At 43.4% G+C, this 14,069-nt stretch overlaps 1 protein-coding gene across 1 annotated transcript in view; it reads right to left on the bottom strand.

The window, feature by feature from the left end:
- Window positions 1–14,069, bottom strand: part of MTAP (methylthioadenosine phosphorylase) — a 39,864-nt gene that overhangs the window by 15,222 nt on the left and 10,573 nt on the right. Inside the window, exons 2-5 of the mRNA XM_066614418.1 lie at window positions 13,143–13,229; window positions 7,031–7,089; window positions 5,798–5,965; window positions 2,989–3,091 (exon numbers count right to left, since the gene is read on the bottom strand). Coding sequence (XP_066470515.1) covers window positions 2,989–3,091; window positions 5,798–5,965; window positions 7,031–7,089; window positions 13,143–13,229 — 417 coding nt within the window. The remainder of the gene's footprint in view (window positions 1–2,988; window positions 3,092–5,797; window positions 5,966–7,030; window positions 7,090–13,142; window positions 13,230–14,069) is intronic.

Here is a 14,069-nt window from a genome sequence, read left to right as displayed (position 1 = left end):
GCAGTCAAGAAGCAATGAAATTTCCTGCAGTCAACTTGTCACAGACATGTGTTCCTGAGTACTTAGGACTCACTAAATACTTTACTTACTTACGGGTAGTCCAGTCCTGAGCTTCCTGGCGCCCAAGGCTGTAGCAGTGCCGAAATGGCTGCCACTGCATCCTATGGCCGTTCGGGCAGCTGTGGGTCCCCTTCCACCAGTAAGGTAAGGTAAGAAGCTCTGCAATGGGGGTACTCATAGCCAGCACAGGGCAAAAGCACTGCAGGCAACCGCCCATAAGCCGACCCCACAGATAAGTCGAGGGCAGGTTCGAGCCAAAAATATGGAATTTTCTATGACCCTTGGATATGTCGGGGGTTTAAACTTAGGGGGGTGTCTGATTTTGTCTGATTTTACCCGAGGCCAGATCCTGAAAAATAACCTGCCAGTAATTGTTACCTAAGAACTGTACAGTCTCTAATTTATTAAAAACATAGTAGAAGATCATAAGATACATTTTTATTCTTTTTACATTTACAAATGTATCATAAGATACATTTTTATTCTTTTTAAATTCTGGTCTTCACCACCTTTTTGTAAGCACTATCAGAGTAAGTTCACTGTAAACAGCATACCAGTAAAACAGTGGTTCCCAACCTGGGATTCACGTACCTCCAGGGGCACTCAACAGGACCTTTAGGGGTACTTGAAAAAGAATGGCATAATGCAGGTCATGCTCCAGAACGGCTTGCAGGGCCAGCAAGGCAGAAAGGGAGGTAGCTAGTTGGCTGTGAAAGCCCCACCAATAGCTAGTTTTTGGTCATCAATTCATGTATGAACCAGTGACTGAAAACCAGCACAGTAAAAAAGCTGAAACATAATATGGAAAGTGATCAATCACCCAGAATTTCTCAGCACACTTCTGGTGCAAAACATTGCAAAGGCAGAGTCTTCTGTTCTTCAAACAGATAAAAAGAGAAAACACTGTGATAAATACATGAAGTCTGGGCTTTCATATGGAGGAGATGAGGGCTTGTATTATTAATTACAACATTTTGCTAATAGGAAGTGATATGTGCCAAACTTGGGCTCAGTTGACTGCTGTAAATTGGCCTGAGGGGATTGTAGCCTGTGCCTTTCATGAGCCAATAGAAAGTCTGAGTTTGTCTGAGCCAATCATTATAAAGTTTTGTTTGAGCCAATGGGGTCATTGTTGAGGAAAGTGAACGGAGTACCTTGTAACAAGCCCTTGAGAGTTGGAGGACCAAATGGAAAACTGCTGCAGGAGAGAAGGCTGCAGTACCAGTGGAGGAAAGGTAGAGGCTGCTGTGGGCAGAGGAACTGAGGCTATAAAAGGGGCTGCACCAGCAAAGAGAGCTCAGAGACCACCAGGGAAGCTCTGCAGAGAAGGAGCTAGAAGAGCAAGCTGGGGAGACCACCAGGGAAGCTCTGTAGAGAAGGAGCTGGAAGAGCAAGCTGGAGAGACCACCAGGGAAGAGCTGCAGAGAGGAGCTGAACCCTGAACTCCATGGGAAAGCTGAGAGAACTGCTGGAAGGAGCCCTGGGAGAGAGAGCCTCTTGCTGGAGCTGAGAACCAGAGGGGAACTTCCATCAAGCCTCCAGCTCTTGGCCTGCCTCAAGTCCTGCTGCCTCCTGCCTGCCTCAGGTCCTCTCTCAATTGGGGGAATTTGAAATAAGGTCTTTCCATTTGTTTGGTTCAGGTTCCATTCCTCCTAATAAAAGCCTTAAACTTAGTTTGGTGTCAGTGGTCTCTTTTGATCCTGCATAACAGAAGGGTACAATTAATGGAAATGGGCTGCCAAGGGATATACAAGTGAAAAAGGTTGGGAAACACTGCAGGAGATCCATGAATCAAATCCACCTTTAAGCCCAAAGCTCTACATACAACATACAACCCATAACATAACTGAGAGTGTGCAATTCAGTTCACAGAAGAGAGATGAGCTGCATATAGTTGCAACCCTTCTTACTCAGAAGTAGACCTGCTTTCCATGGGTGTTATTCTTAAGTAATGGTGCACTGAATTGTAGCCTGGGACTTTGTTTCAAATGGAAAGGAGGATCCCATCCTGGTTTTTCAGAAAACAGACCCCTCCCAAATGCAAAGCCTTTGCAAAAGGGAACAAGGCTGCAGCAAAGTTTCCAAAATTCTCTGGAGGAGAATAAAAGGTTAACTTTGGTTGGAATTTCCCAGCAAAGTTACTATAGAAACAAATGAGCCTGCTTTAGCAAGAAACTTTTCAGAGTTGAAAGGCTCTGCCCTCTGATTGACCAAGATCAATAAGAGATAAGTCAAAGTGATAATTGGAGCTTGATTACTTGACAAAAATTTTACATACTATAAGCAAGTATCTAAGGTACATACTACCTCCTTCAGAGGCTTGGTTGGTGACAATGTAGTAATGGTGCCTAGATTGTAGAGTGATCCAGGTGGAGTGAGTTTCACAATCTAGGCATATGATGTTTTGGCCTAGCATGTTTTGCATGCTCTCACACTGCCTGTTTTAAACATCCTTGTGGTTAAAACTTCCTTGATTCAACTCTCTTCCATAAGCTGATCAATGGGCTCTTTTGGATATTCAGTGGCATCTGTTTATCAGGTTTTAATTTTTGTTAATTTTGCTTTACAGTTTTTAGTGTTTTCATTTTGATTGTCCGCTGTATTGAGCATCTTTTGTTATGGATAAGCAACATATAATTTCAAAAATTCAAATAAATGCAATGTTGCTTCGAACTCCATTGGCTGGCATGCAGAGGGCCACATGTGGTGTTCTTTATATGCATGGGCACTTTTCCAGCTTCCCCTTTCCACTCAAGCCTTGTGCATTCCACAATACATCTGTCCTAAAGATCAGAAGACCCTCCATAGTTTCATTCAGTGCTGCATAAACCATTTCCACCACCCCCAACATGAAAGTACTTTCGGCTCATGGACAGGCTATTTATATCCTGGCCGCTGAAACTGTCCTCATTAAAAAGATCTACTCACTTCTCTAGTTTTGGCACAGAAGGGTTCTGCCATGCAAATGTGGCAAACTCCTGACATGCAGGAATGGTTCCCGTCATAAAGTGTGACATGCCTTTTGGATGTCCTGTGAAGAAGAAGGGAAGAAACACACTTTTAGAGAATGCAACCTTTTCGAGAGAAAATTTTAAAAAGACCACCATCATCTGCAGGTTGTCACAGGGGCCACTATCAAGCCAAGGGACAAACACGTGAGTCTCTCTAAGTGCCACCCAGGGAAAACAACTAGAATAGCTCTTTCTGAGGCAACTGAATGGGAAACAGAAAGCACAACATGCTTGATAGTTCCAAGGCAAGCACTGCAGGAAAATCACTGCACGTAATCCATACACTGCCAGATTTAAAAAAAAAAAGAAAAAGAAAAAAAAGAAAATTGCTCCACTAGTCCCTAGAAACTATATAATAAACACCATAAGTAGATATGTACACAGCAACTCACATTAGCAGAGCTATGATGAGCTCTGAAGTGGCACTAACATCTATTTCGAGGTAATACACAAATTCTTACATGATGCTGTTCAGTGGAAGCCCTTCTGCTGGAGGGAAATAAGGCACCCAGCAAGAAACCAAATTAAAACAGGGAAAGCACAGAGACAATAATAGCAACACTGAACAGATGATGAAACCAGGAGGGAAAACTGCAGAGAGTTATATAGAGGAGGGGCTGGTTTCCAATTTGTGCACCAGCACTGGAAGAAAAAGAGTGTAAGAGTATGTTGGTCTATTTACGTTTTTCCTAATGTATGAATGTGTTTAAGTGGACATGATTCCACTCCAGTCAGGGCCAAAGTATGTGGGGGAAGAGAGGGCACCCATATCTAGATATCCAGAAGCCCCCCATATAAGCTCTCCACTAGAACAGGGAGGATATGTGTGCTTATACAAGAAACCCTAGGACTTGTAGTTCTGAAAGAAACAGAGACATGTGTGTCCCTATGTGTGTTCCCTCTTTAAAGAACTGTATGTCTCAGAGTTCCTTAGTTTCTGCTGACATTTCCTAAGTAAAGGAAGGACAAGCAATGGGGGCACGGGAGGGGAGGGGAGTAGTAGCAGGAGGGAAGAACAAATACCATCATAATTGGGGATGCCTGTGCCGCTGGTAAGTTTCATACGCCCTAGAACATATATGTACAGGAGTTAGGCCTCTGGTCTCCACAGCACATATTAAAAATGACACTAGATCTCAGGGACAGGAAACCGTGTCTAAAAGGCATTTGTGACTTGGGTCTAATTAATATGGATACATGCCACACTGCCACATCTGGCTATAAATACAAACCAGGCAGCCAGAAATGTATGGAGTTTAAGGAAAGTGACTGGAAGAAGCTAAATCCTCCAATTTCTCTAATCCTCCAACCAATCCTCCAAGTTCTCTAATAGACAAAGCTTTTTGTAGAGGGATGGATTCTGCCCTGTTGTGAGATTTTTTGAAATGCAATCAGGAAACATGAGACTACATGGAATAGTACAATTGGTAGAAGAGGCTGAGAGTGCAGACTAGTAGTGTGGCTTCCAGATGAGACAGGACAAAGTGTAGAACAGAAGATTCTAGGAGTTTGGTCACACTCTAGCATCTAGGACACACTGTTGGCTTGAGCATGAGCAAGGACAAAAAGTGGATCTAGCTAGGGAGTGATAGACTGACCCCCAGAACTGAGCTTGCATACCAGAGTGGCTCATTTTATAAGAAGTGCATAACCTCAATTACAGTTTCTCTGACCGTAAAAACCATCCTCATCTCTAAAGATCAAATATGAATTTTGACCACTCAATACTGTGTGCTTTTTATTTCCATCTCTATTTCTATTGCACCCCTCTTAGCTGGAAACTAATTTCATGCAAAAAGCAAGATTAACACACAATATTAGAAACTGGTGGCAATGCACAATCATTAATAAGAAGACATACTGTTTGCATACTGTGACTCAGAGTTGGCATTCCAGCTACAGCTGTGTCAAACCAATTAATGGAATTTTCTGAGAAAAGTCACAGAAACCCTTCCCTTCCTGTGCACTACATATGCTTGGCAAGAGAAAGTGGGGGTGGTTTGCATGCAAGAGGGGAAGAGATATATTCCTTTATAGCTTTAGAAAATTGCAAAAGTGTGAAAATTGCAAAAAAGAACTGTGTCTTTTATTTTTGATTTGCCCAACTGTAATCCAGGCACACTTCTACTCAGTTGTTTCATCCATAATAATTACAGTGGAAAAAGACAGGGAATTTGAAAGCCAAAGCAAAAAAACAAACAGACAAAAAACAACATTAAAAACAAAAACAAATCAGGGTCTAAAGGCAGGGACTTCTGGAAGCAAAAAGCATTGGGCACACAACCAGCCCTTCCTGTCTCAACCAGCAGCGACAGGGTCTCTGAGTTTCAGCACCAAGTCAGAGAGATCCCCTATCCTTCTCCAGTTCAGAAGAAAGTCAGGGGATCTTACTGACCTCCCATGGAGTTTGGAAAAGATAGGAAAATAGTGAGACATCTCCTGCTTTCTGAGCCTCTTCAGAGCTTGGGTGAGGTCTAGAACACCCCCCATCATTTTCTAGTCTAAAGCAAAGGGCAGGGCTTGTCGCCACTGGCAAACACATTTGTGAATCCCAATTTAATGGTGCAACTCAGTTAGATGCTGAAGGTGGGAAAGAAACTGGAATGTCACCCTACAGATATCCAAAGTAAGAACGCTTTGAGAACTTTCATCAGTACAAGATCTAACTTAGTCTAAGATCTAGAGAGATTGAACTCTGCTATCTTTGAACCAGATTCTCTCCTTACCGGTCTATGAATTGGTCAATCATAACAATGTCTCCAGGTTGAATCTCTTCTCTTAAAGAACCACAGGCCGTAGTTGCCAACAGATGACTGCACCCCTCTTCCTTCAGTGCCCATATATTAGCCCGGTAATTTATATTTGTCGGCATAATAGAATGATGTCTCCCATGCCTACAGAGACAAAGGTGGAGGGAAAGCTAGTGATCTCAGAATGCAGACACACTGATAAGTTGCTCAGAATGGACATGCCAGATTATGTTTTCCAATATTCTATAACCTCTTTATGCAGTTGGATCATGCAAGTGTTGAGCAGAGAGCTCAGTATCAGAAAACAATACCACAGTCTAGGCCCAGATGGTGTGTTCCCTAGCTGCTGCTGGAGCTATGTATGGCAGGCAGAGAGTATTGCTTAACAAGGTCAGGCATGTCAAAAACTGGCTTGCCCAATCCAGAGGCTTCTGACTGCCTGCAGATCTTAGGAACAAATGTTGACCATACTATTTACCTGAGCATCTGAACAGGGTAACACAGGAAGCCACCTTATCCTGAGTCAGACCATTGGTTCATCTCATTCAGTATTATCTACACTTACTGGCAATGGCTCTCCAGGGTTTCTGGAAAAGGTCTTTCCAAGTCAGACTGGAGATTCCAGGGATTGAACCAAGGACATTCTGCATACAAAGTGGGTGCTCTGCCACTAAGCTACAGTTCTGCTTCTCAAGCTATAAGGTCTAACTACATCCAGTCCCCAGGCAATTTTCTAGGTTAGGTTCTAGGTTCAGGACACGAGGTGCAAAAGTCCTTAATATTAGGTTTTCTGTGTTTTGGGTTGGGGGAATCTTATCTTGTTTTATATGTGCAGTCTTGTTTTATTTATACATTCAGAGAGTTCTGAATTATCTGTCTTAAATACTTAAGGGAGGAAATAGTTTATTCTTAATTTCTTTGTAGTGTAATGAATAGACTGCAAACATTACCTTACTCAAGGCCTTGGAAATATATTAAACAAATTTTAAAAATGAAAATAAAATAAACAAGTATAAATAAAGAGATAAAATCAACCCTATCAATTATACATCCCTTTTAATCAAGGAGCTGCTTAAATATCTGATTTACTTAATCTTCTGCACACCTTTGGAAGGTTTAAAGGCTTTGTCTCATACCTTTATGAAAAACATCTCATACACACAGTTTCTAATATAGGAGGAGCCCATATTATCTGAGAAGTTTACATACCTGGCTAGAAGCACACAGTCAACATTTTTTATCTTTCCCAAAATCAGAGCATCTGATGGCTAGAGTGAAAGAAAGAAAGAAAGATGATCAAACGACAACAACAAATTCAAAAATCTTACCTGCCATTTATGCATGCTCCAGAAGACCACAGAAACTATATATATGACTTGTGTGTGCTGCTTACCGTCACTATGTTCAGAGACATTTTCATGTGTTATAAGAACTGCAAAGCCAACTGGTGGATTCTTTCAGAACATCAGAAACAGTGTGTCAACTGTTTTGAAAAGGAAACTACTAAAAGACGGTTTTGAAAAGGAAACTACTAAAGCATGGGCTGTGCTCTTTTCCAAAGTTCCTATTCATTTCAATGGAGATTGCTCACAGTAATGCATAGGAATATGTGCAAGCTGCCTAGACTTCTGACTGAGCTCTGCTGGACATTATTGTACTGTCTCTGAACCTCATTTGCTCCCTTACCAGTACTGAATCTCCTGATGTAGGGGTCTCTAAACTTTTAGGGCAGAGGGCCACATCAGATATCTGGCATGGTGTCGAGGGCTGGAAAAATAAATAAATTTTAAATATAAAATTTAAATAAATACATCTGAAAGCCTCAGAAAACCTAAGCCCTTCAGATAGCCAAAAATGTCACTTCTGGTTTTTCAGGAAAACCAGGAAGCGATGTTTTTAGACCTTTCAAAGGCTTTCTGAGGGGAGGTGTGTGGCCCCCCCAGCCCTCAGAACACCCTCCAGATGTGTCTGGTGCACATATCTGGTCATGTTCAGTTGAGTGGGCCAGAAGCTTGCAGGGGGCCAGAGGCTTGTCGCAGGCCGCATAGAGACTTGTCGTGGACTGCATCTGGCACCCAGGCCGGGGTTGGGAGTCCCCTGTCCTAATGAACCACAGGCAGTAGCCACTAACAGATGACTACAACCCTCTTCCTTCAGTGTTCATTGATTGATTGATTGATTATCTATCTATTTATATATTTAATGAGGTTATACCCTGCCTTCCCTCAAGTTGTGGGCACCTGGAGTGGCTAATACAATCTCCATCATAAAACATTGTAAAAATAAACATTAAAACAGCTTCCAACACACACAACAACAACACAACCATTAAAAGCAGCAATAAACAGTGAGCAGCAAAACAGCCCAATCTTATTGGGTGCGTTCCACCAGCAATTGCAAAACACATCCAACAGCATGTGGAGGCATGCGCTTCTGAGCGCTAGCTGAAAGGCTGCAGCCATGCCATGCATGTCATTGGCCTCATCGGGGCCCAGTGAGGCAGGTAAGTTGGCAGAGGAGACAGAACGGGGGCAGGTGGAATGAGGCGGCGAGAGGGGAAAGATGCAAAGGGGAGGCAACTGGGGTGGGGAATGGGCGGATTGGCTCTGGGAAGGGGGTGGGTTTGGTGGCAGCAATGACTGCTGAATCCAAGCCTCCTTCCTGGACCCAATCCCACAGCCTGGGTCTGTGTGGGCCTGTTCCAGCGATTTTTCTAGTGCAGGTCTGAGCGTGCCCCTTTGCGCTGTGGAAGCTTACCCCCAGGCAAGGAAACAAATGTTCCCTTTGTTTTGCCAAATCCCAATCCACTGGGCCTTGCAAGCCAGTCCAATCAGAGTTGCCAATAAGCCAAGTTCCAGTCCAATGGTCAGGTTCCAGGTAGGTCAGTCCAATCCGTCAGGGTATCCAAATCAAAGTCCAAAGCCAATCACAATCCAGTCTTTCCCAATTCCATAAACCAAGTCAGTCAGTCTCCTACCTCCAACCTGCATTCCTATCACCCACCAACCCTTTCTGCCTCAGGTGCTCCTTATATCCCTGAGGGCCTTATTACCTTCCAGTGGCTCCAGCTGTGCAGCACACTCTGCTGGATGCCCAGGTCTTATCCTTAAAGGGGCCACTGCTGACACCACATCTACCTCCTCGCCAGTTCTTCCGCAATTCCAATACATTCCACCCCTTGGTGTCACAGTGGTCCCCTTTATCAATTGTCCATTGATTTCTTTCTTGGGCCATCCACCCCTTGGTCTGCCTCATCTTTTCCATGCTGGTTGCTGAAGCTCCCATATAGTCAAGTCCCATTCTATCCATCTCTGATCCCAATCTGTCCAGATCATGCCCCATCCCAGAGGGGAGCTTATCAATTCCAGTGGTCCTGCAGTTAAGTCCAGAGGCCATCCTATTAATTGCAGGCATGCTGGCTCCTCCACCTCCATCTGTTTCTCTCTCTAGGGCATCCCCAAAACTATGAAGCATTCCCATTCCATTTCTTGGGGAGTCTCTTTCAAACCCACCTCCAGTGGCAAAGCCCATTTTATTCATCCTGCCAAGCCCCATTCGAGGAGGATAATGGCCCAAACTCTCCATGCCATGGAAAGGGCCTTCCATTCCTCCCATTTTATTCATCCTAAAATCCAAGCCTTCTATACCCATTGTTCCAGGTCCCAAGTTGCCTATCCCCAGGCCCTTGGTCAAGTGGTTTGCATTAATAGGTATCCCTCCTGGTCCCAGCCCCATACCAATGCCCCCAAGTCCATGAGGAAGCTGCTGGGGTTGCTTTGGAGGGGAGCAGTTTCTGTTTGGTAAGGCTCGTACATCCATCTTCACCTGCATCTGTCTACCAAACAGCAACTGTCCATTGAACATGGAGATGGCCTGGACAGCTTCAATTACTTGCTCAAAAGTCACAGTGCCGATCCCTCGACTTCTGCCATCTTTGTCTTTAAAAATGTCTGCATGGACAACCACACCGGCCATGCTGAACACATCCTTCAGTTTCTTCCAGCCAACTTTGTACTTCAAATTGGCCACAAACACAGTGCTTCCCAATCTACCAGTCTGAAAAGAGTCAAAGAGGCCCTCTTTGCTGCTCCTGCAGCCCCACCCCTTTATCTCTAGTCCAGACCGGCACTTCAGTTCAACCAGGCGTCCTGCCTGTGCCTTATACAGGCTCTCTGCAGCCTTTATATCTTTCTGGGCATTTGCAAAGGCCTTCACATATGTGAGATTCTTCTCTCTTTCAATGCAAATTAGCCCTTTTAACTTGGCAACTTCCTCCCTCAGAATTCTCTTTTCCACATCCTCCCCACCTGACCCCCTGAGCCTTTTCAGGGAAAGGATGCCATATTTAATGAGTCCACCCATATACTGCACCAGCTGGAAAATGGTCCAAAGAATGCTCAAAGTAGCCCAGACATTCCATAATAGGACAGGAGCATTTGCTTTCCATATAGCAAGGTCCAGGGCCTCCCAGATCTGCCAGAGATCCATTTGCTTGCTCTCTTGTTAGACAAGGGGATACTACTTGCCTTGGGCTTGTACCCCACTCCTGGTACCAATTGTTTTGCCAAATCCCAATCCACTGGGCCTTGCAAGCCAGTCCAATCAGAGTTGCCAATAAGCCAAGTTCCAGTCCAATGGTCAGGTTCCAGGTAGGTCAGTCCAATCCGTCAGGGTATCCAAATCAAAGTCCAAAGCCAATCACAATCCAGTCTTTCCCAATTCCATAAACCAAGTCAGTCAGTCTCCTACCTCCAACCTGCATTCCTATCACCCACCAACCCTTTCTGCCTCAGGTGCTCCTTATATCCCTGAGGGCCTTATTACCTTCCAGTGGCTCCAGCTGTGCAGCACACTCTGCTGGATGCCCAGGTCTTATCCTTAAAGGGGCCACTGCTGACACCACATCTACCTCCTCGCCAGTTCTTCCGCAATTCCAATACACCCTTACCCAGGGGGACTCCCCCCCACCCAGCAGGATGCAGCAGTAGTCATTTTGGTGTTGCTGCATCGGCAGGGGAGGAAACCATAGGATTAGACTGAAAAATCAGCAGAGCAGCAATAAAATAGCAAAAGGTGGCAATAATCAGTAAATCAATAAAAGCAGCAGTAAAAGGCATTCATAAAAGATGGCACTTATAAAAGGTGACAATAAGTAGTGATGAAAACAAAAAGACGCCCAGTCATAACAAACCCAACCAATTACAACCTAAATGCCAACCGAAACAAAAAACACTCCACTGTAACACCTTAATGGAGAAGCAGTTCTTAAATCGCAATGGAGGGAGATCCACAATATAGTGTCACTGCAGAGAAGGCCTAACGTCTTGCCACTGCCCTCACGACTTCCACCAGCATACACAGAAGGGCTCTGTCTGAAGAATTTGAGGGTGAGCCAGCCTATATGGGAGGAAGTGGATCCTCAAGTATCCTGGTCTTAAAAGCCATATCAGAATGGTAATCAAATTTAGCACAGTAATTGTCATCTGAAGCTGAAGCTTAAATACTCTGGTCATCTCATGAGGACTCTTAGAAAAGACCCTGATGCTGGGAAAAATTGAAGGCAAAAGGAGAAGGGAACAGCAGAGGATGAGATGGTCAGATAGTGTCACGGAGGCAATGAACATGAATTTGGACAAACTCTGGAAGTTAGTGGTAGACAGAGAGCCTGGTATGCTGTGGCCCTTGGGGTCACAAAGAGTCAGGCACAATTTAATGACTCAATAACAACAAAAATTGTCATCTAGATGTGCAGCACGCAGTAGCGTAGCTGATGATCGTGTCACCTGGTGCCAAGCTCAAAATGTTGCCCCGGAAGTGATGTCACAACTGGAAGTGACATCACACCCAGGCTTTTTAAAAAGTGAAAATTGGGAGGAACTGGCCTTCTCCCCACAGCAGCTCACCACACTTGCTCTGCTGCCTCCCGCCAGTCAGTGGCATAGCTAAGGCATATATCTGCTACCCAGGGTCAAAGAAGATTTTATAGCCCCCTGCATGATAAAAATCAAATTTAATTAAGTAAATAAAAAGTTATTCGTTCCATGCTGTATCATAATACATCTCATGTAACATGATGGTATTATTCATACATACCAAGACTTTCACAATTTTGGTCACTACTGTCAAACTCAGTTTGTTGCCCCCCTAAAGCTTGATGCCTGCTGCAACTGCTACCCCCTGCACCCCGTTAGCTACGCCACTGGCAGCACGTCCCATCCAGGGCATCAAACCCTTTTGCCTTGCAGTAGAAAAGGGGCCAGAAATTATCTTGCCAACTGTCTTCACGAACAACATGAATAGGAAAGGGACTGGCAGTCTGAAGCCCTGGCTTATGAGGTCTGAGCAAGCTTCATGAATGTGTCCACGTTCACAAAATAAGCACCAAGCCTTCTACTTCCCAGGTGCAAGCTGCACAACTAGACCAGCAGCTGTACAGAGAGACTTAACATCATATCCATAAACGACTGCTCTGTAAAATTCAGGTTAATGCCAGGCCATCACAATGTAATAGAGAAGCCACAAGTTACAATCCAGAGCTCTATTTGAAATGTACCTAACACAGACTCCTCACTCCACCCTACAAATTCTGTCACTGCAATGTGGTTCATCAGGTTTCAAAAGTTGTTGCAAGACAATGTAGACTGCTAATGGAGAAGTGTAAGTCTGAAAACCTGCCAAAGATGGAGTTTAGAAAGTGGCTCTTGTTTACAAGTACCTCCCAAAGAAACCAAGCTTCTCCCTTATGTACTTCCCCCCATGCACTCAAGACCTGAAATTCTGCTCCATATTCTTTTAGTAACTGAGGTGCAGCCTGGATCCATGCACCGCAGGGCTTTTCAGTAGTGGCATCAACTCTATGGAATACTTCCCCAGAGGAACTTGCCTGGCTCCAACTATGAGTGCCTTTAGATGCCTGGAAAAGAAACCTGGCTTTTTAGAAAGGCCTTTGAAATTGGCCAATCACCTGTCCTGTGGCCAAAATAGGGCAATTCCCCCTTTCACTTATTAATTGCTGCCATTGTTGTTTTGATAGGGTCACATCCCCTTATTGATAGATTTTGTTATTTGCTGCTTGTTCATTGCTTGATGCTAATGAATTACATCCTAATTTTAATTTATCACAACTAAATCCCATTGATTTTCCTTAGTTCCTCAGTCATGGATACTAACTCACCTTGGGATACAATTCTTTGTTTTTAATGAATTTGTTGCAAGCCACTTTAAGATTTTTTGCAAGAGGAAGTGAGGCACACATTTTAAAAGAAACCATACACATAAGACACACAAGCAAATAACTAACAAGAAGTTATTAAATACAAACCTTCCCATAAGGTGTATCGACATATTTTTCTGTCCTGCCTTCCAAGATGTCAGGGTCATCCAGACCAGTTCCTCCAATAATGCCAATCTTGTAGACAAGGAAAAACATATATTAGACTGGGAGATATTTTAAACTGATAAAATGTACAATTAAACCATGCAGTGCAATATCTTGCTTTTATTTGTCTGCAGATAACGTATATAAAACACAGGCAAAATTGAATGAAGACTCCAGAATCCAACAGAACAGTTCTTGCGAGGATCACTGCTTACATCAGTAAATTGTTCTTGTTCATTTTATTGATATAAAATAAATCCTAGCTTAGATAGTCATGTATGGAAAATATAAAGCACTATAAACAGCCAACCATTGATCGCTTATCTTCACTAATCCTTAAAAAAAATTCTGAGCAGACAAGACTGGATAACTGGATGCGCATCAAAGCGAATTGCTCTCTTCTTTCAAGCTGTTTACAGCTGCAATATTTCTTCATTCAGTGTTCAACCAGTGGGTGAATTTTTGTGGGAAAAGACAATCCAATGCCTTACAAAATAGAGTAATTGCAATGTAATGACAGTTATTGTATAGGGATTCCTTTACTGCATGCAAGGATATTTATCATGCAGGTAAATCAACAATTTGGTCTTCAGAGGAATGAGAGTCAAAACACAGAGAAAACACTATTTTAACTATATTTTAGAAAGATATAGTACTACTATTAATATTGAAGACATTATTTTTAAATTGACATCAATATTGTGTAGGTTTATATACCCCATCCTTCAACACACACATGTTCTCAGGGCAGACCACAAGTTTAAAACTATGGAACAACAACAAATGCAGAAGCACTAAACAACATTAAGGGCACAATCCTGATGTCCCTAATTCTAAAGCGTGTCACGAAAGTGCCGTAAAGCACTTTTG

Source organism: Tiliqua scincoides, chromosome 2, assembly GCF_035046505.1.
Source record: "Tiliqua scincoides isolate rTilSci1 chromosome 2, rTilSci1.hap2, whole genome shotgun sequence".
In the NCBI taxonomy this organism is placed as follows: domain Eukaryota; kingdom Metazoa; phylum Chordata; class Lepidosauria; order Squamata; family Scincidae; genus Tiliqua; species Tiliqua scincoides.
The sequence above is the reverse complement of the archived record's forward strand: the minus strand, read 5'-3'. Positions and strand labels throughout refer to the sequence as shown.